Source organism: Aythya fuligula, chromosome 6 (genome assembly GCF_009819795.1).
Source record: "Aythya fuligula isolate bAytFul2 chromosome 6, bAytFul2.pri, whole genome shotgun sequence".
NCBI lineage: Eukaryota > Metazoa > Chordata > Aves > Anseriformes > Anatidae > Aythya > Aythya fuligula.
Window position 1 is genome coordinate 33,804,806 of NC_045564.1, and position 26,795 is coordinate 33,831,600.

A 26,795-nucleotide genomic window follows, 5' to 3' on the forward strand; every position below is an offset into this window, starting at 1 on the left:
TTTCATTTTGTTCTGGTTTAGTTAGAAAAAAATTCTGCATCTTTGTAGGTGTGGCTGCCATTTATACATAACCACCAGAGTACTTTGGGGCGTATTTACTGGCAGATGTAGTTTCGCACATTCTTTATGCTGCATTAGTGTCAACACCTGCACACTCTGCTGATGGGTGCTTTAGGGCATTTTGCAAACAGACTGAAAGCCATATAATTTATTAAGACATTTTCACAAAGTGAGCATAAAAGCAGTGCTGGTTATGATGATCAAGGCCTATGTGTCTGTGCCTTGTTTGTCAGAGCGTGTCAGGTAATATATAAATATTCCCCAAGGAGACGCTGGAGAAGTCAGGAAATCGGGGCCACTGGCGTTACCTTAATCCCAGCGTAGAAACCTTTGCTCTCCTCAGGCAATGATTGCTGCTCAGGAGTGTCCCTTGCAAATGCAGTGACAGTACAAAAAACCTGCAGTAAATAAACAGTGTAAACAGTGTGTGCTGTAGCTTTTCTTGAACAAAAAAACAAATTAATAATACATCTTCCTGTTCCTCTGCATTGCTGTGCTTTCCCCCCCCCCCCCCCCTTTTTTTTTTTTTAATTTTTTTTTAATTTTTTAAACCATTGAAACGTATTTGGGGGGGGGGTTAGGTATTAAGAAAGTTTATGCATAAACCTCAAGATCTGAAAGAATTTTTGATGCATATAACAAGCAAAGAAACATGGCTTCTGTCTAAACAATTACTAACACTGAATGCTTACAGTGCATTTTCTTTTTTATTCTTCCAAACAACTTGTAAGGGTTAGTAATATTAACTCATTTTAATTAGGGAGAATTACACCGTTTATAGACATTGCTGTCAAGTTCAGGACATTGGCCCTTGGGATCCCAGACTTCAGAGTGCCTGATGGATTGAATAACATGTTTTTAAGTTGTTTTTTAATTTAAATTAGTTTGACAGTCATCCAGCCTCAGAAAAAGTGTCAGCAATATAAGAAGCTCCATTTTTCTTATTGCATTATAAAAGATGATGCAGATGTGCCTGAAAGGTTTATAGTATAAAAAAAATATAATAAAAAAATACCCCCAAACAAAAAAAAAAACACCAGACATAATGTACCATGCCATTTATGTTTTATTCCTAGAACAGTCACGCAACCTTTATCTCTGCTGAGCCCGCACACCATCTGCCATCTTAATGTTTCATTGCTTTCACAAAACCCAAACTGCTAACATCATTTCTAGGATCATAAGATTAAACTACAGAATTTTTCCTTAAAGCAAACTACAGCCAGCTCTGAAACTGCAGCTCTCATTTTTTGGGGGCCTTTTTCTCGGAAATGGAGTAACAGCTTGTGCCATAGTAAATCAATTCCAATCGGTCAGATGGCATATTTATAGCTGCTGCCTTTTTGAAGCCTCAAGTGACCCATGAAGAGGAAGCAGACCGATCTGATTTACTTTTCGTGGTGAGGAGCTTCTCCAGACAGATTCTATGGCTCCCAGTGTCTCTCACTGGCCGGCTCAAGTACTACTTTCATGACCAGTGCCAGCAAAACCAGCTCAAAGAAACAGGGTTTTTTCAGATTCATGTGGTCCTGTGGACATGAGCTGCCTACTGCTCTGGAGTATTTCCTTCACCACCCAAAAGCCCTGTTCGTTACCACCTTATGGTTTTCCAAGCTGGAGGAAAAGCAACATGGGCCTCAGAGATCTCTCAAGGTTAAAATCCCTCAGAAACATTGTTAACTAATTTGCCTCCAAAGGAGAGAAATTTGTGTTCTCCAGGTAATGATAAAAAATATAAAATAGTAAGAAAAATAATAAAAACAAATCCCATACAGAGCTCAGTAAGCAAATCCACTGCACCTGCACTGCAGATATTATATTTATGCTTGGTGGGCTGTTTGCATTTTTCTGCTTCAATGATTTTTACCCAAATCATTCAGATGGAGCAGCAGGGCTGCTCACAAGGATGTGTCCCATCTCCCAGGGATCTGCCCCAAAATAACACCCTGAAGCACATGGAAACCCAGCTCCATTCCCTGCACACACTGTGTTTTCTCCTGTTGTAGAAAAGAGGTATATTTTATTGATAACACCAAAATGGAAAATTACTCTGTAAAGACATGCTGAGAAGATTTTCAGTCCATTACAGTTCTACCTCCAGCATGTATGGAGATTAGCACAAGCTTTCCCAAGTCTCAGTGTTCAGGCACCCGTCACAAGTTACATTTCACTCCTGTCTTTCCTATCGCTCCTCTCCTTGTAGTGCCTTTACCTTGTTAGGTGCACACTTCGCTTCACAACCAGCCGACGTGTTCATCGGCTACTGAGCTACAGGTTGACAGTTTGTCACATCATTATTATCATAGTCACTGCAAGGAGATTTTTATTTATTTATTTATTTATTTATTTGCCTTCAACTAAATACTTGCTCTTTTTCTCTAGTTCAGTAGTCAACATTTCTTTCTCTTCTTTCCCTCCCCCTTCTACAGATGCTGCCTTTTTAAAGCAAAGAGATAAAAGCAATACTGACAGGAGTGTGCTGTCAGTTATTTGCAGAAATGTCTCCTTTCCTGTGTTTTGGAGCAGGTTTATGCCTTTAAGTGGACTCTATCAGATCTCTTCCCACTTCACTGTGAACCCAGGGAGCAGCACATTGAGTGAAAAGCAGAATTCAGTCATTGATTTGGTGGAGGTCGGGCAACTTGGGAAGTGATTTGGGAGAGTATTTTAATTCTGGAACATGTCACCGTCTTTGGCAAATTCTCTCCAAATGACTTGCACATCAAAATACTTTTTTGAGAGTTCCCAGAGACTAAATCTGTCGTCCCTCCCCTTCCCCCCCACCCCCAAATGCATTATTTGTACTCATTTTCAAACAGAAAAGAAAAAAGAAAACCCTCCAGTTTCACCATTTTCCACACCCCTAATTACTTCTGAATGCAGCATGGAGATCATTTGCGATAGCTTGAGCATGTGGTGAGAGACACGGGAATGAGGGCAGGGACAGAAAAGCTCAAATAAAGCTGCATTCATGCGTGTTTCCACCTTCAAAGGCAGCAAGCGGGGGAGCGGGGGGGGGGGGGGGGGGGGGGGGCATTTCCCAGCACATCCAGAAGCATACCCTTCATCTGCATCATCTGAAGGCACTGCACATATCCTATGGCCAAGCAGCTTCAGAAGGCTCTGGGTTACAATCCTTCCTTGAATCCAAAGGATAATTTTTTGGAAGTCACTGTGCCCTGAGTAGCTTACCCACCTCGGGCAGTTCTGATGCTAAGGGTGGTTGGACTGGGCTTGAGCAAGGGGTTGGGTTCCTGGAGGCACCTGGAGGTGCCTGTTTTTGTGATCAGCACCCATCCCTGCTCATCAGTCACTGATCTGTGAGGGCTCCCAGGTTTGCAAGACAATTTGTTCTTTTTGGGAATCTTCAGAAAGGCTGATCTCAGTTATACACTTCTCAAAGCACTAGCAAATAAGTTGCCACCATCCTTCCCAGCCACGTCCCGGGGCAGTGCCACGTGTCCCCAAAATGAGGAAACTGCCAGGTTGGAGCATTGGGCTGGGACCATCCATCAGAACTGCTTACCTACCTCACCTAAACACACACCAGGGAAAATAAACAATGTTCATGGCAGCTCCTGGCTGCAGTCCTGCCTTCTACCCTTCTGCAGCTTGTGCCCCAGGAGTTGGGATACCCCTTGGGAAGGGCAGGACATGCATCTGGTGCATAAGGTAGCACTTTGGGGTGCCTGCTGTTGCCTATTCTCTGGGCAGGGAAGTCTGCATGCTTCCACTAAGATGCAGGAGCCTAACTGTGGCTGATTCACTCTATTAACTCCAAGACTTGGAGCTGCCAGAAGGCAGGCAGGGGCTGCAAGGGTAAGAGTCACTTGGGCACACTGATGGCTTGCAGGTGAAGGGTTTGGCAGGGAATCAATCATGCCAGGTGAAAGGGTATCTTGTGATGGCAGGGAAGGCCCCCCCTGCTGTATCCTCCTCAATTAAACACTAATAGGCTGGGGTTAGAGAAGCCTGAAGGAGGGGTCCTGCTGGGAAACGTGTGCAGGAGGAGTTGTGGTGCACAGCCTGTGTGAGAAGAGCAAGGGAAGAGCAGAGCTGAAGGCAGGTGCTCCTAGGAAAGCTGGAGAAGTGGGGAGTTTAGCTCCCAGAAATGATCTGGCTGTACTTATTTGCAGAAAGGGGAAGGAACAAAGTCTGTGGACATGGTCTCCAAAAGGGTTAGTGGGAAGGGACAAGTAGGGAGAACCTAACATTGAGTTAATTAATAAAGTAGCCCTTAAGGCTTTTGGACACAAATTGTACCCTGAAGAGGGCTGTTGCTGTAGAAGGGAAGGAGAACAGTGAGACCTGACCCATGGGAGGTCCCGCTTGAGTTGCACAGCTGTGGGCTATCCATAATCAGGCAGCTCTTTCCAGTGGGAAATGACCAAACAGTATGTGGAGGCTAACTGCAGATACTTCATCTACTAAGGAAATAAATCTTCCCAGGGTAGAAGTGAGGCATCTTATCAGCTGCAGAGCTTTGCTCATCACTGTCTGCCCCTTTCTGCATTAAAAACTCATTTCGAGTCCACCTGGAGCTCTGTGTTCTGCAGGGATGCTCCTCATTCTCTGTCTGAAGTTTCAGAAAGAAATTTTAAACTTAGGTATAACATACAAATAGGCATTTCTTCCTATTTCTGTTGTTTCCCATGTCAAGTCCAATGGCTGGGATAGAATTGATGTTTAAGCAGTAGGAAATTTCACTCCTCTTCCCTTGAGAGTGAAAATTAGCTCTTTTATATATTGAAGCACTCATTTACAGTCTTTTTGGCTGGAGTTATTCTTGTGGTGTTTCAGAGTGCCTCACAAAATGGCCACTTTTAGCAGGCAGCTTAGAAAGGCCAGTTTTACTTACACATTTTTATTTTACAATGTGCATCATAGTTTATGTATGGTAACAATTGCTCCTCACCATATGAACTTTGGGATTGCTGTGCAGAGCAAAATCTCCACGGTTTTCTTCTGAACACCTTTCTTAGCATAACTCATTACTCACAGTGTGCTGCTATAATTTATAGATGGCTGTGCCTCGAGGAATGAAATGACCTCTGTCACCATCGCATAAATAAGGCTTAGGAATGCCAGGATTTTCATATCAGATGGAGTAGGCTTCTTTCAGTGTTCATATAGAAATAGCGACATATTATAGATTTATTTAAGGCTGCAATAGTTTCATGAACATTATGCTGCCAACATTACTGTCTGAAATAACAAAATTGGAACCCAAAGATGTAGGAGAAAAGCACACATGATAACTATTAAAAAATAACTGGCTGTTTAGTCAATATGAGTTCAGAAATGTTGGCCAGTAAATCTCTACTCTTCTCTAAGGTTTGACTGCATATTAGAATATATTGATAGGTATAATATTATGTGACTAACCTATTACTTGGGGACTTTCTGGTGGATAAAAAAAAATAGAGTAGATATCAATCACCTAAATAGTGATTAAAAGAAAATAAGTTTGCTTGGCTGTAGTGTTTTATCAAGAAATGAACAGAGAAGATGCCGATTTCAGGTGAGGTTTAAAAATAATACAGCTCCCAGTATTCACCTACAAAAATGTTGAAGTCAAATTCGGACTATGCACAGGTAGGTGAAAGGCAGGTTAAATTAAAGCAGTTTGGTAAATGCTGCAACTTCTGCATCTTGGGGGAGCAATTCTTCCCTGAATCACACCCACGCACCCGGTGGTGTGCAGCCACAGGAATGGAGATGGGGAAAGAGAGCTGGGACTCTCTCTTTCTTGTTCATTGTCTACTCTCTAATATGTCTCTGTCACTAGAGATCCGGTCTCCATTTAAAGCTGCTTGTGAAAAACTCCTTGCAGTTGTATCTTGCTTGGGCCCAGGAGGTTGAGAAGTATGTCTGCACAGCTGAGTTTGGTCCTCAGGGTCTGCTTCTACTTTTAATAGCAACCCCTTCCCTTTGTGTTAGTCCTGTTTATTGTCATGTTTATTGAGTTGCTTCAGGTTTACACCTCTGGGAGTGAAAGGAGTGTTCCCTGCTTTGTGACTGTTATCAGAAACCCAGATTGGGATGGCAAGCACAGTACTATGCTTTTTTAATCCTTATTCTGTAGAAATGAATTCCCAGCTACATCTGAGGCTTTGTAGCTTGGGTTTCACCAGTGATGATTTACGGATAATTATAATTAGTCAAATAGGCTGTGAAGACCTTTAAAAAATTTTAGCATGGAAAAGAATGTTTTAGTCTCACTAAACCTGCTAAATTAAACATGTGGATTTCAGTAGAGGACAAAGAAGGGCTTACTGAAAACTTAATATAATAAAAATGGTCTTATAAAGATTTGGTGGTGTGACTAGTTAACAGAGCTGTGTTTTCTCTGAATCCCTCAGGATTGTTAAATCTAGATTTGAAGTGATTACAAGTGAAATTATTTTGATGAAAATATCTCTTTGTAACACAAGCTTGTCTTGAAAGCTGGCAGAATTGTCTGCTTCATGTTATGTTATAAATGAGGGCAGCACCAGTCAGATTCTGAACTCTTGAGGCATAATTATGAGGAGAAATGAGAAAAAAAAAATACCATCTAGATTGTGCTACTGTTATAGATGACTCATCTTTTCAAGAACTTGAAAAAGCTTATTCGTGTTTCTTAAATATCTCAAAGAGAAGCTGCAAAATGCCAAGACTATTTCCAACCTACTTTTAACACAAGGCCATTATCCCTGTTTATTCTTTCAGTTCGTTGTAGCATCACTAATGGCTCTCTGCCTATAAAAGTTATGAACCTAATTTAACTTTAAAAGTCTTGTTTCTGTACCATGAAAGGCCATGAATTCATACACAAGTCAATTTTTTTTCACATCTTGTATTGGCTTCTGTTTTGTTGTTGTTGTTGAAGCTAGATCTGTGTTGCTGTGTAAGCCATCAAATACACTTCTTAAAGATTGTTTTGTAATGAACTCTATCTTTCAGTATGCTATTGAACCAAGAATTTGGAATCAGAGAGGCAGAACACCATGAAAAGGACCATAAAATAAACCTCCCTCTATTTTAAAATGTACCATCTTTCTCTACTGTGAAAAGATGTTATTGTGTCTCTGGTCCATGAGTATAAAAATTACTGAGTGCATATAGCTGAATCTGCCTCTACTGCAAATTCTCACTGCTGCAAGGTACGAAACATACTACTCAAAAGCTGGCTCAGGCACATGTACCTACTACTCATACTAACTTTATGGCACTGAAGCTGTAATGGAAATGTAAATATTCAAGTTGCCTTTAGAAAATAGTAAAATGGACAGCTTCCAGGAATGCTGTGCAATCCAAAGAAATGTTACAGGTCCTGAATCTGGTAAATGTTATTTAATCCTGTTTCAAAACAGGCCCCAGTTTCAGTATTTTTTTCTACATTAGATGTTAAGTGTAACAAGCGTGGAGCAGCACTAGGGAAAAAAAATAAATAAAAGCCAACCAAACAAAAATAAAACCAGTGATTTCAGAAGGGATTTGACCCCCCTGGGGTCCTGACCACATGTTGCTCTGGGCATTACCGTGTCTCCCAGTCGGACATTTTCACCGCTCATCTCCAAGAAAGAAAAAGCCTGCGGGGTGGTGTCATGCCGGATCTGCTCTCGTGTACTGGGGGTGACCAGGCGTGACCAGACCACCGTGTACTGCATCAACGGCCTGGAGCTGGGGGGAGCCCAGGTGCATTTCAAGTGAGCATGACCTTGCACGAGCTCGGGAGTTATCGCTGGCTGCAAAGTCAAGCTTGGGAGGTTTTCTGAAAGACAAAAAAACAGAAGAAGGATGTAGCACAAAATGCTATTTTTAATGCTACAATCATTCTCTCAACGGGAAGATTTCAATATAACTAAACCTGGGAGAAATACCACATTTTCTGTTCTTGTGATTTGATTATTAACTATGTAAGCAAGGAATTATATTTCATATGAAGTGTGAAAATAGCTAATTTGGTACTGACTACCCATTGCTATAATATTAGACATGGGATTTTTTATTTTTCAGTCAGAGAAATGTTATTGAAATGAAGTGCATGGATTAATACAAATTAATTACACTGGCAAAGGCTGCCAGCTTTGCATTCCCCAGAAGCAAAGCCTTCTGATCTGAGTTCTGCAGTTAAGTATGGAAGAGACATGAGAACAAATGATGCTGCAGAGGTAAACGCAAATAGCACCCAACCCATATCACCATGCTGTGAAAATCCTTCCCAGGCTGTGCTGGGACGTTCCTAGGATGACCCTGCTACATATAGTCCTGCTCTGCCCAGAATAATACCACTGCTCTAAAAATACAACCTGCTTTCTGTAGGCTTCAACTAATAATGAAGTCCGAAACTTTTCTTCCTCTTAAATTCACTTGGAAAGGAGAAACAAAAAGATGTATAATACTGTAGGGCGATGTTCTTTCATCTCTAGAGACCCGGGCTCAAACAGAACAAGAAGCTGGTTCAGATGCTTTGAAAGGATATATTAAGAAACTTTTTTCAGGAGTGTAGAAAATATTATGGAAGCTCAAGAGAGTAAGGTCTGAGGCTATTCTGGCAGAATGAAGAACCAATATGTTAACATCTGTCCGGGGCAAATAACAAGAGGTAAGAAAAAGAAACAAGTTACTTAAAATATGAATAAGTGCTGGTTGTTTATATCCTTTACTCTTTTGTTTCTAGGGGAAGCTGCCTCAAACTATGACTCACATCAGGACTTTTTGCAGGAAATTCTTCCAGAAGGACAAAGTTTAGTGATCAGCTTGCAGGAGGACATGAGCAGAATTGCAAGCACGTACGCTGCTCGTCCCAGTGACATCCTTTCTGCCAAACTGTGAGGCATGCAATCTGTTTTGTTCTGAAGCTAGGAAGTGCCGACAGGTGTCGTGCTCCCCAGCCTCCCTGTGGATGGGATGGGGCCGCAGGTCATCAAGTCCCACCAAGGGAGACCCTACGGTTCCTGCTGGACCCATCCCTGAGGCTGCATAGAGGCTGCTGTGGTCCAGTGTTCACAGCTGGATTTCAGACAGTGAGTTAACATGCCCTGAGGAAAAAAAAAAAAAAAAAAAAAAAAAAAAAAAAAAACTCATCTTTAAGTGTTTTCCATCCAAAGAATAATACCGCTAAAACCTCCCAAAATCAAGAAGGTGAGGACTCAACAGAGGTGAACCTCGCTTAAATGCCTGGAAAAAAAAAAAAAAAAGGAGAAAGCTTCAACAGCACTAGTAAGTAAAAGGAAGAAGGTCATTGGTTTGGGATAGATGGGAATGGATAAACTTTCTTTTATGAAAAATACAGGTGGATTTACATTATTGAATAGGTATGGATCAACAGAAAGGACAAAATTAATCACCCAAAAGGTATTGGAAAAAAAAATCCTTCAAACAAAGGTGGAAGAAAGCTGTAAATTAAGAAAGCCAATCTTACTGAAAATGATGGTATTCAGATAAAAAAATCATTTCTGAGAAAGAATCGTGGAAATTAAAGAGCAGTTTCATTTACTTTCATGCCTATTTGTTATTTCAAAATAATAAATTAATCCCACTTTCTTTGAGCCTTTTTTCCTCTATCTTCTCTTCTTCATGTGGGAATGCTAAAATATTGATAAAGATAAGAAAATAGATCACTCTCTCTTTAGAATTTATTTAAACTTGAATTTTGTCTGATTGAAAGGTGATAACCCCAGTTTCTCAGTGTGTCACGTCTCTGTCCAAAAATGCTGAAAGGAAGGTATAAAGACAATTTCTTCCCTTTGAGAAAGAACTGTCTTTTCTGACTAAATCCATACGCACCTGAACATGCTCTGAAGTTCAGAAGGTTTAACAGAATGAGCAATTGCTTTCTGCTATTTCCTTTGTTTCCTAGCTACCAAACAGAGGTTAGATCTCTTGTAGTAGGCTGAAAATTATTTCTGATGAGAGTAATTATATAAATGTCATGGTAAAGATGTTATCAGACTTTTTTTTCCTTCCAGAGTTTCTGGAAGGAAATCTTTTTTTTTTGGGGGGGGGGGGATACTGGATTATTTAAGATAAGAACAAACCTTAGATACAGTATCCTGGATACAGCACCTCACTATAACTGAGATGCCTCCGCTCACTGGCTGTGCAACTTTAAGCCAAAGCAGAGCCAAAGAGAGTATGAAAGGCTACACGTGAACTGTAACCAAACAAATTCTTCAGTAGTATACATCAGCTTTTATTGTGCACTGGTAATAATAGCTATTCCTCAGGAACACCTTGGAGAGCTGCTGATTTATTTTCTACATGGTCTGCATCTTACCAGGAGCAACGCTTGACTTGCAAGGTCACCAAGATGTGTATTGCAGCACCAGGACCTTTGAACATGAGGCGAGAGAGGCATATACAATCTTATTGATAAATACTTTACCCATCCTCACCTTCTGCACAGTAGCCCATGCATCCTTGAGTAGGCTGCAGGAGATAAACAAAGAACTCGCCACAGTTCCTGACGGCAACGGGTATCCGAAACAAGCAGCAGTCCTTGGTGCCCCCAAAAACCTGCCAGGTAGCACAGGCTGTCAGGTGCTTGATCTCACCAGGAGCTGGTAGGGATTCATACCTCAGCGACAGCCACACCGGAGCTTGTGTCCCACATTTGTTCATCTGAGGATGCACACAAAAGAAACAGTTTGTGGCAAGTGCAGTAGGACTCCATGGAGAGCCACTGGAAGACAAGACTTTGATTGTAGGGAGCTTAGAGGGTCAGTGAAAGAGATGTATGGGTGGAGATGAAAAATGTCTTGCTTGGTTTAGAGATGCTTCTTTACAAAGATAAAGAAATACATTAATTATATATATTAATATATAATATATTAACAGATTATCCAAATCCATGGACTAGAGCCCCAATGCCACTGAGCACAGCAAATCCCCACAACAAGCAGCTCATGTATGAGAAAGGGTTGGTCCTAAAACGGTTGGGACTATAGCATTTTGAGTCACAGCTGGGAGAGGTTCCACCAAATTTACCTTTCCCAACTTACAAAGGGATGTTCAGGCATCTCAGATCTAATTTGCCCTCTATAGGTGCTAGGCTCTTTCCATGGACTAATGAGGCATGATTACCCAAAGCTGTCTTTAATTTAAGTACCTCAACAGGGAGATTAGGAAAAAAATCTGAACCTAATAAAATATTCACAGTCAGTCACAATGGTTACTTGTTACTCTGTGCTGTTACCTATCATTTGCCGATATGCAAAGCGTAGTGATATTTAAGTTAAGGTTTGCAAATTAATACCAAACACTGACGATAATCAACTCTCATATATCAGTGATATTCCACAGAGAGTGTCTGCTGCTGCTGCTTTGCATTTCCTCAGCTAGCCACAGGGAACACTATTTCTAATAGTCCAGCTCCGCCAGCACACTCCCTCCAGGCGTGAACATTTGGCTATACATCACATAGGAAACAACAACAACAACAAATTCCCATTGGCCCAGGTTTGTAGCTTCACTTTTTACGATCAGAAGTTTCTTGTGACAGCAGCAGAAGCAGCTAAACCAAAGGATAAATCTGTTACGTCACACACCAGTGTTGTCCTGGTGCTTGAGTTTTATCCCCTTGAGTTTTACACCAGCTGGAAGCAAGTATAGAGGATGGGGCATAGGGTCTGTGCACCCAATGGAAGTAAAGTATTTGAAGAAAATAAAGCATACGATATGAAAAGGTCTGATTTCCACTTGGAGCTAGTTACTGTCAGGCTTCTAAAAAAAAAAAAAAAAAAGGATTATAGAGAGTCAATATAAAAATCTTATTTTCCCCCAGAAATGCAGAAAGGCAGAGCCTCTGTCACCAGGGACTCAGCACGGGATGCCCCAAAGGAATGATATGCAGACCTTTATCTGGTGAAGAAGAGAAGAAGATGAGCAAAAAATATATATATTTTTACTTGGAATTTTATAGGAATCCTTTAGTTTCCTCTATTTAAAAGGTATGTTGCATGTAGGTCTTTAGGAGATTTGTTCTGTTGATTTATTTACAGCTTTCAGGGACACCAGTGCTTTCTGTGCAGGGAGAAAGGCAGCTAATGGGTATTTCTAGTATCCTGCTGAACTCCCGACCTAGAGAGTGGGATTTGATATGAAATAACGTGTATCCAAAACACATTTAAGAGCATATACTTGTAAAGACACAGAAGAGTGGAGCAAGCATCACCCAGAGACATGCCACATGCAGAGAAAGAAAGAAGGGCACAGGGAGAAGGATGGTAACTGGAGATCAGCAGCCTGTATTTCATGCTTGTTTGTTGAAACACTTATACCTTGAATTTGGAAAACAATTTGGTAAGGCATCACAGCACAGTCTTCCCATCCCTCTGGTCATGTTCCCATAGAGCTAGTGGCTGTCCCCATGCTCCGCACTCACCTGATGTGAGGACAGGGAGTGCTGATGCTGCTCCTCCTGTAGGAAGCATTCCCTGTGCTACTAGCACTGCAAAGGGCCATTGCCCCTATTTCCTGACATTTGGTTGCCAAAAAATTACGTTTTTGAGGAAATTTGATAATTTAACCCATGTAAATATAAACACTTGTCTCGTGGAATGTTTGCATCCATGAGAAAATGAACTGAAAAAATCCTCTAACAGTTTCTGTAGAGGACTTTTCACTATTTGAAACAAGGTGTCATGTGTTTTCATATCTCTTTTGCCTTGTGTAAGTGGCTCCAACACGTGCTGGCTGCCCCAGCCAAGCAGGAGCAGTGCCTCAGTTTCCCTCTCTGCTGCCTGACCTTGAGCAAACCCATCACTGCTGGTGCGCCTTTGTGCCTTATCTCTAAAACAGAGGTAAAAGAGGTGGCTGAGGTGGTAATAATACTTCCTGGCCTTTCAGCATTACAGAAAAGACAAATTCATTAATGAGACTCTCATATATCTGCTGTGCTGTGGGCCACGTAGATAAATAGACAGATGCAAGTGCATTCTGGCTGCAAAACAGTCTGTACCTAAAAGAGGGTCTGTATCCTCTTTTAACACACAAGGAGGAAAATAAACCACTGAAATAAGAAGGCAGTGATTTTCTCCCTCTTTGTATTTATCCTTGCCAGAAGTCTGTGAGCTGTTTCAGCGCTTGAGGAAGTATGGATTAGTCCTGCTGGCGGCAGCTCCCAGCATTGTATGCAAGCTCTCCGATAAACCCCTGCTGTGATCTGCAGCACCCTGGATTTGTTCTGGCAAATCTTGCACTGAAACCATTTGAGCAAAATCATTTATTATGTAATGTGTACAAATTACAAGCAGTGATGAACCCTTTTGACTGACTTTGTGACCAGGAAATGCAGACTGTGAAAAAATGGTTATTGTAACAAACTGTGATGCAGTATTATACAGTGGCCAAGGAAAAAATTTAGGTATAAATCAAGAACCTGGGTTTTCCTAGCAGCTTTATGGGGCACACATGTTTATTTTCTGCTTTGAGCTACATCTTTTCCATCTTATTCAGGCAAGTTGCACCACACTAGCCAAAAGGAATTGCTGTGTGAGGCCTCTTTGTGTTACAGAGAGGGGGAGGCAAGGACAATTGTATATTCAGGTATTTGACCAGCAGTACAGACAAGAACAGAAAAAGACTGAGAAAAAAAAAAATCAAAATATTCTAAGAGGAGATATTTCAAAGAGCCAAAATGTTCAGGTCCCAGCTGTGGCATAATTAGCATTAAATGTTGAAGCAGTCATTTGGGAGAGTAACTAGAAAAATGAATACAGAGGTAGCAAAAGATTGGCATTTAAGATATAGCATTTACCTGCAATAACTGTAGTCATTGCTGCTCTAAGAATAGCAAAAAGCTGTGGGAATCTTGTACTGTAATTCAGCAGCACTTCCAAAATGAAGAACTAGAGTTATACAGCTGCCTCCACACAAGAGCAAACTCTGAATGTCTCTTGCAGGCAGGATTTCGTTTATCGAGGATCCAGTGGTGGGAATCGAACCACAGATTTGCTGGGGTTGTCCAGGCAATCTACATAATGTACAGCACATGGCAGCACTAGTGCTGTGGCATGGAAAATATCAGCATTTCTCACTTGAAATGGAGCTATGCAGCAGGAAGAAAAATAAAGTACAATAGCTACAACACTGGAAACGATCTGTGTGCCCAAAGTTTGTCCTTTTATTTCTGGGGGTATTGGTAGGTCTACCAAAAAATAGCCCTACAAATTCTATCCCACTTATATAGTTTTGAGGATGGTGAGCCTCAATGAATGCTCAATTAAAACTCCATATAATGGATAACATACATTTGATTGCTTCCTTTAACATGTTTGCACTTTGTCAACTTAATGGCAAGTTAGTGAAGTAAACTGTGTTGGTGTAAATCCTAAATCTACCAAATTCAGTGCATCTGTGCAAGGTACTTGGTGACACAGCTTGCACAAAAGAGCTTTGCTATCACACACACACACACACACACACACACACACACACTTTTTAGGTTGTTTCCAGGCTTTCTGAGTACTTTCGTACTTTATTCAATACTAGTTAGGTGGTGTTTGTGATCTTCAAAGCATTTTATAAGCCTTCCCTAATTAATCTTCACAACACCTTTATATGGCAGGTAAGCCTTCATTAAGTATTTGTGATTCATAATTAGGCACCAGCTAATCTTTTAAATAATTTGGTTCATAAAACCTAAACAAAAAAAATTAAACTTGTTCCCCCATTGCCAATAACTATGGGATAGACCATTATTGTTTAATCCAATGATGTCTCCTTCCATTTAGCTGGGGTTTGGACAATCAACTAGTTTGATTGATTGAACACTCTAAGGTTCTTTATAATTGTAGAAAGAAATCAAGCTGGATTGTTCTTGTCACTTGGGTATTGCACTGAAATTATGTTGTTAAAAATAAGTAGCACCATATGTGAGAAATGCATTGTTTCAGTTAAATGGAGATAGAAGGCTTTTTGGTATATTGTTGGTTGGCATTTAAAGCATTGTGATTTTGCATCTGTTATCCACTCAAAACTTTACTTTGTCTTAGTTGTTTTTTTTTTTGCATTTCTTCAGAGTAAGTTAAAATAAATAAGATTTTTTTTTTAACTTAAATCTGGGGCTGAACTCCACAGAAATCAGTTTACGTCAGGAATATCTGTAGTAGCAATTAAACCAGTGCCTGCCTTGTGTTTCTTTTAAGTACATGCTTCTGAACAATAGAGACTGTAATTGTAATTTCTACAGAAGGCTTTTTGTATGTCTGAAAAACAAACAAGAAAAATAAAACCTCTTCATACCTACTATTATAATGTTGAAGTATTCTTGTATACATACGAGAAAGGGAATTGCAGATGAAAACATGAAATAATACCCTGGAAGTGTCACTTGCTTTTAAGTTCTTAAAAAAAAAAAAAAAAAAAAAAAAAAAAAAAAAAAAAAAGGTTTGGATTCAGAGCAAAATAAAAACTGAAACACTGAAACAAAATAAAAAAATAATAGCATGCAGTTGAGCTATTGTATTTTGATTGTGATTATAAAATGTTCTACAGCAGGTTAAGTGGAAGAGGAAGTTAATCCAAACATGGGAAAAGTAAATCTTCTCCAGGGACTACAAAATCAAGCATCATAGGCAGGTTAAATTTAAATTTGACAAGCTTGAACACGACCTTGTTTGGTACACCAAAGATTAGTGTCTGAGTCTATGTTAAAGCCTAGTCGATATGTATATAAAGGTAAATTTATATTGTTAAAAATGCAGTTGTTGAGAAAACACAAGCCTTGATTACACAACACGTCCTTACTTTACCACATATACTGCTGTACATGAGTTTATAGCACAGGCATATTTAGAGTTGATTTTGCTCATTTACAGAATGAAGTTTCTGAAAGAGGATACTTGAAGTAATCTTGGTATACAGGTATACAGGTATTGTTGGGCATTTTAAAAACATTGTCATCTGTAGTTCAGCTGTAGAAATTCTTGCTGCAGGACCACAGCTGGTAAAAAAAAATACAGTGGCTGCACAGACTCATAGGAGAGAAATGTCTTTAAAGTCTTATCTGAGCCATGTCAGACTCCAAAATTTCCTGTACCAGGGGCAGCTGGAGGCTAGCAACCTGCAGAGCTGGAGCTATCATCCTTCCCTCCCACCCTTCCCTCCAGACAAGTGCATCCAGCAGCCAGGATGAGAATCGGGTGCACCTCTGGTCCAGAGCAAGAGGATGCTCAGAGGCTCCAGTGCAGGCCAGCTCCTGCCATGCATACCAGCATGTCTGCAGGAAATAAATTGAGCCAAGGTGAAGAGCTGCCTTCAAAGTGAGAGGAAACCAGGAGTTAAGCAGTGGCTGATCTGAGGGTTTGAATCTGAGCTGACAGGATGTGGTACAGTGCACATACATACCTATATGAGTGTGTGCATGTGTATACTTGTAAGGGTACGCACCTGGTATGTGCCCATCAGGCCAGGTAACATGCATATGTCTACATGCAAGTGCTGAACCATACACATGGTCTACCTGCAGCCTAACCTTGGCAGTGAGTGCACAGTGATTGCTGTGGTCAGCAGGGTAAAAATCTGTTCTTCTCTCCCTGCTTACAGAATACAGCCCCACCAGTCCTCCATTCCAGAGGACAAGTGCATGGTAGTAACAATTGTTCTAGTAGATAGGCTGGGTTTAATCCCTTTCTTTTTAGCTTATCATTTGTTATTTGCAATTGACTACCCAAAGCTGAAAATATTAGCATTGCTTTGAGAAATAATGAATCTGACTCGTGCGTATGGTATCAAGAGCATTATTGCTGGCTCCAGAACCAATTGCTATTTGCATAATCAAATTCTTAATTGATGTTTTTTCCTTAAGGTTGCAGTGTAATCTATGCTTTTTTCCCCTTGTGTAAACAAGAAGAAGGAATGAAGCAGCATGTTTCCAGAGATATTTCTGGCTTCACCATGAGTTGTGAGGCAGCCTTGGAAGGCCTTCCTATCATTAGCATGGCATTTGGATTTGCATTACGGTTAGCAGCAAGCACTGCTATTCTGTTATGCACAGATTGATCTGTTATCTGACTGTAGTGCAGATCTTCAATAACACTAGCAGGTTGTGTTCTCTCTCCTTTCTTTTCAGTATTCATTCCTTTCCTGGGGCTTGCCCATATGTAGATGTAAGTCTACAGATGTATGTGTACACCCTCTATTATTTTAATTCAGAAGCCTGTTTTTGTAACTGATGTCTGTTTCTCCCCTATTGACGGGTAAATACATCTCTATTTTTTAATAGATTTTCTGCAGAGCTTTAATTTTTAAGTCACTTTTTCTCTTCCTCCGAAGGTCATTTTGCTACTAGGTCTGGCCATGTTAGTGCATTGCATCTTGGTCTGAGTTTTAGCCCTTAATCTCACTAAAGGTTTGCCTACCCTTTCTTCCTTTAGTGTATTTTTTTTCCCTTTCACAGTGAATTTGGCAGTTCTGGAAGAACAGGCTATTGTCTGTGATCTGTAGGCAGCGGTTTTGATACCTGGGGATACAAAATTTGCAAGTTTGTGTTGTTTTCCGCTACAATTTTTCATTGGATTGGGAAGAGGCTGTAGCCAAAAGCACATGCCCAGGACCCAGTAATTGCTCTGCCTCCTCTGGGAGCACAGGGAGAAAGGCAAGGAAGAAATCAAGGGAGGAAGGTCAGGATCATTTGCTAACCACCAGGGAAATTCAGCAGGCAATACCTAAATTGGAAAGCTGTTTCAATCAAAAGTATTTTGCCACTTGAGGAAAAAGTTTATGGACAGCAGTTGGATTCAAGGGATGGAGAATTCAGGAATACAATTCATTTTTTCACTCTCTTTGACAAAAAACAAACAAACAAACAAAAAAACTTTTTGTGTGTGTGTGTGTGTGTGTTCTGCCTTTTCCCTTTGTCTTTTATTAATTTGTTTAATTAGTGGGTGAGAACCAGCTTCTTTTGAGTTGTTGTTATTTGTTTTTTCTTGCAAATGTTGCTGTGCCTCTTTATGATGTAGCTGTAGACAAGCTCTCAGCTTCTGTTTGTGACTTGGTTCTGTTTTCTGTTGAACACATTGCTATTTTTATGCAACAATACTCAGACAGGGCTTTTTTATTGTTATTATTTATTGTGGAGCTTCTTTGTGGTAAGATTCAGATTATGTGGCAGTGCCTTCCCACATGTCCGTCTATCATGAGCTGTTTCTCCTGCCACAACTTTCTCTGGGCAAGACCTCTAAATCTCTGTTATGGTTTAAATCCCTTTGAGCTCAGTTGGGTGACAAGAATCCTTAGCTACCATTACTTTGAATTAAGAAGTTAATCTTATCCACTGATAAGCAGCTAATTGCATCCAGCCAGTATCAACAGGATATCACCAGGCGTATATTTTACAAGATTTTGGAGTAATGTACTTTTTAACTCCCCAGCTGTATTGTCAGGCTTTATTTGGTCTCTTTTCTCTTCTATCTGCTCAGGATTTTGTCTTTGACTTGTTTAATTAAAATCAGCTCACTTCAGCCAGAGACTGGAATGTCCAATAATAACTGCTTATTAGGGAGTGGAAGCTGTGCAGTTATTAATTTAAATTATTTTGTTCCAGAGGTTTTGCTCAAATTAAATGGAAAACCAAATTAAACAATGATTTAATTAAGTGGAAGAGATGGAACGTAGAGGCAGATTTAGAAGGTGAAGATCTGAAAGAAGTGTATTCTTCCAGTCCTGACATCTAACAGATGTAATCCTTCAGCAGCATGGCGAAACAGAGATTTACTGTCATTCAGAGGATAATGAAGAAACCAATGGCAAGAATTATGTTACAAGATAAGGAACTAAACTAATGAATATAACTCTACAAACCTGCATAAAAAACTCCATAGAACAGATTTGAAGAAACAAAGCATGTATTGTTTGATGGAAATCTCAGACAGTCGAGTAGTACTACATACTTGAAAATGCTGAAATGCAATGACAAATTAATTTTTATAGAATATATACACACTAATATAGCAATCTGTAAAAATAAACCACATAATGCATTGGGATATTCATTCAAGGATGACCTGCCATGAAATGAATATTTCAATAATAATCATGCTAATTTGTTCACATTAATTAGATTTATGGATTGTGTATGCAGAGAGTTAGAAATCCCACACAAGTGACAATTATCTCTTAACATTTCATTTAACTTTAGATTATGAAGATATACTTCTGTTGTGACAAGTTCCCAGTTCCTTTTTGTATGGATACATGTTGTTTGCTAATTTCATGAAGGTTCTCCAGAAGGTTAGCATCACCTATTATTAAGGATCCTGACACTCTAGTTTGAATACTTCATCTTTAAAGTAATTTACAGCAATTGATTTATTATTTTCTGAATAATTTTGTTGAATACTTTGCTTGAAATTACTCTTATCTCATGTGCTGGGTTATTCAAAACGGCAACAACTTTACTTAGAGCCTCAGGTTGCAGTAGAAGCAACGATTGTGAGTTAAAAATTACTGCCATACATATTAAACACACATGAAGGAACTTTTTTGCTCTATAAAGTAGCTAACAATCTTATGAAACTAAATAATACAAAAAAAAATCAGTATCAGTAAAGGACTCAGATTTAGCTTTTCCTTCTGTAACACTAAAGAGCTTCTTATCGTGTTGACTTTTCTGATTTTTTCCCATCTGATTTCATAATGAGAAGATATTTCTAATTTATAATAATTTATATGGCAAAAGAGTCAGGTTCCAGAATCTGTTCCTGAAACACCAGAATTGGTTGAAAAAGTATAATTTACAGTGACATAAATAGGTTAACAAATATATCTCTTTACAGCTTGAAAACACCTTGCTTTGTATTTGATTACTACCCATCCACAGGGATCATGGCCTCTGACTATGACCCTTGGATATAGAAGTATTGTTATTATTATGGGAAAAATGTCCCATTACTTCTCACCCAGTCCCATTGCACTCTACTGGTTATGAGGGTATAGAGGTGACTGGAAAGGAAAATCACATTACAGGATTTATTCACATTCACCAGAGTTATTACATAGTTTTTACTGACTTCGACACATCTTGTTGGCATTTCTGCAGGCCTCTTGTTGATCATGAACCGGTACCATGCCGGTGGCAGCGAGTGGTCACACACCATGTCCTGAGCAGCTGTTCTCTGCAGCTCCAGTGAGTCGTACCTGGTGCTGCGGTAGGGATTGCGCAGGATGCGGTGTCCTGCCGGGGAGCACTCAGGAGCTGAAAAGTGAGAAAAGACAAGGATTAAAGAAGCTGGTTCAGTGGAATTCTGGTAATAAGCACTCAAAGATGGGTGCGCCTGCTTATATGTTCAGTTTCAGTTTAGCAATGGGTTAAATTTCAAGGCAGACACTGGGAAAAGATGAAATTTAGAATTTAAACATAGAAAATTTAAAGCAAGGTAGTATTTAGTTATCTAGATTTTCATCAAATCTGAACCAGAACCAGAAACCATAACCCTGTAAATGTGATCTGGATCTATTTCTAGAGATTAGTATCTGAATTTCTTCTGCTCAAAAATCAAGTAATATTTTGAGGTTCTAAAGTCTTGTGATCTTTAAAAATAAGTTTGTTTCTATGTTTTTATTTACTATCTGCATGAGTATTTTAGTCACGATATTATTTGATGCTCAAGAATAAAGTGCACCTCACATACTTTTAAATACATACTTACAAAAATAATGAAAACGAATTCTAAAAAGAGAGAAGCCAAAATCACCACATGTTTTTTAGAGATAAATTCAAGTTAGGCTTGCAGCTATTGGAACCACAGGTCAGCTATACCTTGCCTGAAGCAGGTACCCATAAAGCTAGACACATGAGAGCTCCTGTGTGTGGATCACACACAAAGTTTGAATCTGAACTGCTGTCCATCTGTGCTTGTTTGTTTACATGCCTGCCTTTTTTTTATTTCCATGTGTGTGTTGTTTCTTTGCAGAATATTCAGTATTTTCTTATCACCTAATAAGAAGAAGCCTTCAGTGATTCTTTTAGAAGTTGTTTATTAACAGAAAGCTTATCATGAAGGGAGAAAAAGGACCTTTTCTTGGTTAACTTTTGCTTCCATTTAACTTTTGCTTAACCATTTGTTCCCCTTCTGCAAAATGGGACACAGGAGGAGGATGAGGTGGAGTTGGGCTGCTCTGCACATCAGCAACAGAAGTCTCAGCTCATTTCTTGCTGCAGTAATCTGTAATTGTTAATGGTGATGAAGCAGGCAGAGAACACATCACAGGAACCACACGACCTGGTTTGGGGAGCAGGCCTGGCAGTTAGCAAAATTACCCCTTTGCACTGTAAATAGAGCATATTTATGTGACACCATTGACAGAGAATGAGACCCCCTCCCCATAATCTCATTTTTCAAATGTCACTTTTTGGATAATAACTCTGCTTTAATGTTACACCAGTGGCACTCTGAAACAGATTTATCATTTTTATTTTATTGACAAGATACTCAGAAGGTCAAAGTCAATCCATTTATAGCACTATTTTTAAAGATTATTTTTATTGTGCCAAAGGCAAGGCAATGGTATACAAGACAAATGGGGACAAAATGTAGCGTAACAGAGCCTTCATTGCAAATTTCACAGAATTTAACTGTCAAAACTACAATGAAATTCCAGTGCAAAATTCCATTGAATTAATACAATCACCTTTTCAAATAAAAAAGTAGTGCCAAAAGCTTTTCTTTTCTGCAGTTAAGAGACATTTTACAGAGGAAACTCTAGGAAATATTAGACCAATTAAATCTGGGATCTGATCCCCTCTGTTAGATGTCCTTTTTGGGCATCTGTGCCAAGCACTAGAGACCACTTGGAGCCCTCTGCCAAGTTCCAACCCAAGGGACTAAGTGACATTTCAGCAGACTGACTATTTCACTCAAATGAAAAGTTTTCCCTATATTTAAAAACTGTTAAAAAATGCAGGTCCTCACAGACCTATTCAAAGTCACTCAGAGCTTCAGGTGTGTTTGAGGGAACAGGGCTTCAGCTCATGGTGATATCTGCTTGCTCTAAGTTCCTCAAAAAAAACAAGAGACAAAAGCATCTAAAAGTAAATGGGATTTAAATATGGCTCTGTATACAGCATTGGCACAGGAATCCTGTGAGACCCTTGTGATATAATTAATAACATTCAGTTTCTCCATAACAATAGTATCAAATAATTCATTTAAATGTAATTAATAACCTTCTGCTCGATGTGTATTAGTAATAATCCAAATTCACACAGTATTCTGTGGTCTTACCAATGATTAAGTACTCTGTCTAAACAATGCAAATATATTAGACATTGAGACATGGCTAATTATTTTTCATCCTTCCCATAGTTTTGTTTGCAGTAGTTTAGAAAATGCTGCCTTGCATGTTAACATTGGAGCTGTTTAATGCAGTGGATGGGACATGCAAAGGACATGAAGGGACTCAGAGTAACAAGGGAAGGCAGGATATGTCAGTGAGGAGATGGGTCACTAACCAGCAGTATTTGGGACAACAGCCATGCAAACAAGTCCTGCAAGGCATGTTTGTGAAGCCCTGTGAGCAGGAGCAAGCTTGAACCAAAGCTCACCCAGGTTTTGCAGCAAGCCATCAGCAGCCCAACCCCTCAATTACCGAGCTCCTATTGTATAATGCTGATTATAGCCATATATCAGAATCAGGGTAAACTTTAACATGTAAATTGCAGGCCATGATACAAGTTAATTAGTACTGTCTTTCCCACAAAAAATAATAAAGGCAGTGCTGTAATCAAACTATATCATGAAAATGTTATTTGAAGAAGATACAGTAGGGCCCTGCTGGTGGTTCATGGGCAGCAGGATGCCTGCCCGTACCTCCTGGTGACTACAGTTACACAACAACCAGAAGGCCCCTGGTAATTTTTATTTAATGCAAAAATCAGGTAGATATGTCAGCTTTGTGTACAGTGATAAGAGCTCAATATCCCAAATGTCCCTCCTGCTGTGGGGGTCACAGCCCCCCACAAGTCCATGTCTTGTATGGAGTTGCTGTGTTGCAGGATAGATTGCATTTAAAATGATATAATTACTTCTTTACATATGAGAAACCTGTACAGTTAGTTTGCTTTAGTTTCCTGCAAAGAGCTGCTTCTTGTGCCGCCACCACCCTCCGTGTGGGCCAGCAGCTGTTGCTCAGACATCCAGATTTGCTTGCTTTGCCAGACTCCAAGCACTTGGTTTAAACCCAGCAAATCTGCGGCAGCAACGTGCTGCAAAGAGGCACCAAATGGCTCCTTTCTGACACATTCAGAGCAAACAACACCAGTACCTGCTGCAGCTGCTAAGTGAAAACAGCAGTAGTGTATCTGTGGTGGAACAGTACAGCAAGTCTTGCGAGGGAAATCTGTCTGCCTTGAAGCCCTAAGGAAAGCTGCCATCAGTGCCACAGAGGTCAAGATCCACATGATGTGAATGTGGGGGAAGTTGTTATGTGTAAATGAAATATCAGAGGGCTGTGGGCTGGCCAGGGAGAGGAGAGCTGCCTGTGGAAGGCACAAACGTCTGGAAATGTCACATGGAAAACGAGCAGAATGTGACTATCTGATGTGGCGTTTTGTGCATGACATGCTGCTGGGGAACTAGGGTTTGGCTGGCAGCTGAAGGAAGCGCTGATGTGTCCACAGCTGGGAGAAGACAGGCATGTGGGGAGACGCTTGGGGTGACAGCCCAGAAGCCCGTCTGCGGGGGGTCACCCAACAGTACCCTCTTGGGCAGTGACACTGGTGGAACAAATGCTACTGTGGGGACACTCTCTCAGGCAGCCACAACAGACACGTGTCCCTTCCATCTGATGCCCACAGTGGGGAGGGACACCAGGAATTGGAACAGCAGGCTGAAGACTTGAAAGGAAATCATTCACTAAACATTTGCTTTTATTCCTGAGGGAAGGCAAGAGCGGGTGTGACACAGCTCTGCCTGTCACTCTCGCTCCCAGCAAATATCAGTGGCTTACGCAGAGAAAGGTTTACGAAGCTCTGAGATTTTGTTTGTTTGCTTTGAATAGCAGCAGCAAATCAAATAATATCAATAGGTGATTGCAGCTCGAAAACCCTGAAAGAAATATAGTCCACAAGCCTGAGGTGCATGTTTGTCTTGGGTAAAGCGGTGCCAGGCACACAATATATTTAAAGGGCATCCTAAAGCTCCAGGAAATAGCTGGCAGAATGCAAAATAATTTTTGTGTGGAGGGTGAATGAAAGCCCGGTGATTGATCCAGATAATAGGAACCAACAGCAGCATTTGGTGATATGTTGTGATTGCCGTGTGGCTGGGAAAGAGAAATTCCCAGCCCGGCCTGGCCCCAGGGCTCCCAGGTGGTTTCACACCCCACCAGGGAGAAGAGGGGCTGGGGAGCTTCTGAAGCGTGGCATCTGAAATGCACGCACATATGTGTATGTATATGAATGTGGAGATTTTTATATATATTTAAACTTATGGATGAAAATCCTCTTGTTTTCGATATTTGTATGATGTATGGTTATTTTGTGAAATCCCTCCCTGGAAGATGTTCAGATTTTCTGCTCTTTTTTTTTAAATTTATTATTATTATTATTCTAAAATCCATAGTGTAACAATATGTTATCTTGAGTGTTTGAATTTCTCCTCACAGGAAAATTATAACATATTTTCATTTTGAAAAGTTATTTCAAAATGCCTAGGGTATTAAGCTGTACCTCCAAATCTGTGGCAGATCAAGACTGTGTTGGCTTTCTTCTCTTCTTGTCTCAGAGACAGAAGGAAAACTTTTTGTCGGCGGCCACTTCCATGCCTGGTAGCTGTATTTTGCTGATGTAGCAGAGCTCAGGTGAAAGTTTCTGAAGTGCCGTCTGCTTCCCAATAGGATGATTTACCATATGTTGAAAGAGAGTTTGGGCAGAAAAGGAAGGCAGATACTGGGAAAGGGAAATTCTTTCCAAGCTGCTAATGGATGTATTCAAAATAACAGTAGAAGGCTCTGATCTGATAACATCTAAAAGTTTCTTTTGATGGTTGCAAGCTACAGATGTACAGTTAATAGATAAGGCAGTTGTAGCTAAGAAACGTCTGTTTATTACAGACAGAAATCACTGCCTTATTTCACTAATATTTGCTACCATTTTAATACCATTATTCTACATGGTGATGAGAGAAAATTTATTTCTAAAATTATTCAGAGACAGGAATTTGTTGTGAACATGAATGTGACCACTATAAAAAATGCTTGAAACATTCATGCTCCTCTGGTAGGAAAAACATAATAATTTTATAAAAACTATGGTAAGCAATAAATAAAGCTATTTTCAGATAATTCAGAAGCAGAAGAACCTCCTACTGAACTGAAATAATAATGAACCTCATTGGATAAACACCACATACTCATAATGGCTAGTTCTTGAACAAGTCATATTTTGTTCATAGAATGAAATTGATAGAGATAAATGAACCTTTGTGTAAAATGAATGTAATTATAGAAAATTTGACCTAGGAAGAGACTGAGCACCCGCTGAAAAGAAGACAACATTTTTCATACATATTATTTGGACTCAATAACAGATAGAATTAAGAAAAAAAAAATCAGGCCAAGCAGGAATGTGATTTTCTAGGCATCTGCTGCTTAACATTTCCTCTTAAATATTACGCTGTTTGAAAATAAGGTGTCTTCTGGTAACCGGGGCAACTCAGCACACAGTTAAAGACAGTTTCACGTGTATGTGTTATACAGTAAGCACTCTTTTAAGGCAGGCTTTAGATTGTTCAGCTGTAGGGACCTGATATGTTTTGAAACAAGAGTCTGTAGTATTTCCTCCTGCAGAGTTGTCCAAGCACAAATGACAGAGGTAGTGAAGTGGGAACACATCCCATTCTTTCTCCTCTCGGTCCTATGGATGCTTTATACTTTACCCTTGAAATTTTCTACTTAGAGCACGTGCAACTGAAACTCTTACTACATATTACTTCCACCAGGCAGAATTAATGAGTATATTGCTTAATTCTTAGGGAATTATTATTATTATTATTATTATTATTATTATTATTATTATTTTCAGCACAAAAGAGTTAGCCCTGAGAGAAAGTTCAATTGGAAAAAAAAAAAAAAAAATGTCCTCCTACAATCTAAAGATGCTGTCTGTATGAAGTACCCAAGTTTCATTTGCCTGGGAACAAAGTCACTTATCATTCTGGTCTCCTACAAAGTAAAGCAATATACTATTGACAAACTGGGGGCCAACATTCAATTGCAGGGAAAACAATTATTTATTCATACTAGTATCTCTTATCTGGGCTTGCATTTCTATTTTTAATTTGTGGTTTAGAAAAGAGGAATTGATTACATGCAACCTCTCCTCTGTCCTGTGTTTCCCCTGAATGCTTCGCAGAGTAATGAGCTATGAGCTCCACAGGAGTACGCAGACAGAGATGGACAAGCAACTTACACAGGAACAGAAGTGTCAAGAAAGGCCAACAAAGTAAGTGACAACAAGAGGTCCCTGAAAGAAAGGTGAGCGAAGTCTGAGAAACTTCTGGGCAGCTTAACATGGAGTTTGGAGCACTTTGACAGAAGATGTTCAGCAAAGAGATTTGTTCTGCACTCCATAAAAAGGAAGGATGAAGAAACCACATATTTCCTTTTGGGGACAACAACACACTAATGACCAAATGACCTGGGTGAGCAAAGAAGTTTCCAGAGGATGTGCTGTCTTTTGAAATATTTCTCTTTCCTGGACTCTCTATCTGGCATTTCTCACCAAGAGGCAATTTCATGACAGGGAGAAC

General features: G+C 39.9%; 1 protein-coding gene across 1 annotated transcript in view; it reads right to left on the reverse strand.

Annotated features, from left to right (window-relative positions):
* The window catches only part of LOC116490673 (von Willebrand factor D and EGF domain-containing protein-like), a 141,100-nt gene extending 117,654 nt beyond the window's left edge, over positions 1-23,446 (reverse strand). The window contains exons 1-5 of the mRNA XM_032190065.1: positions 23,311-23,446; positions 20,058-20,242; positions 10,443-10,668; positions 7,584-7,816; positions 369-458 (exon numbers count right to left, since the gene is read on the reverse strand). Coding sequence (XP_032045956.1) covers positions 369-458; positions 7,584-7,816; positions 10,443-10,668; positions 20,058-20,242; positions 23,311-23,446 — 870 coding nt within the window. The remainder of the gene's footprint in view (positions 1-368; positions 459-7,583; positions 7,817-10,442; positions 10,669-20,057; positions 20,243-23,310) is intronic.
* Between the last annotated feature and the right edge of the window lie 3,349 nt (positions 23,447-26,795).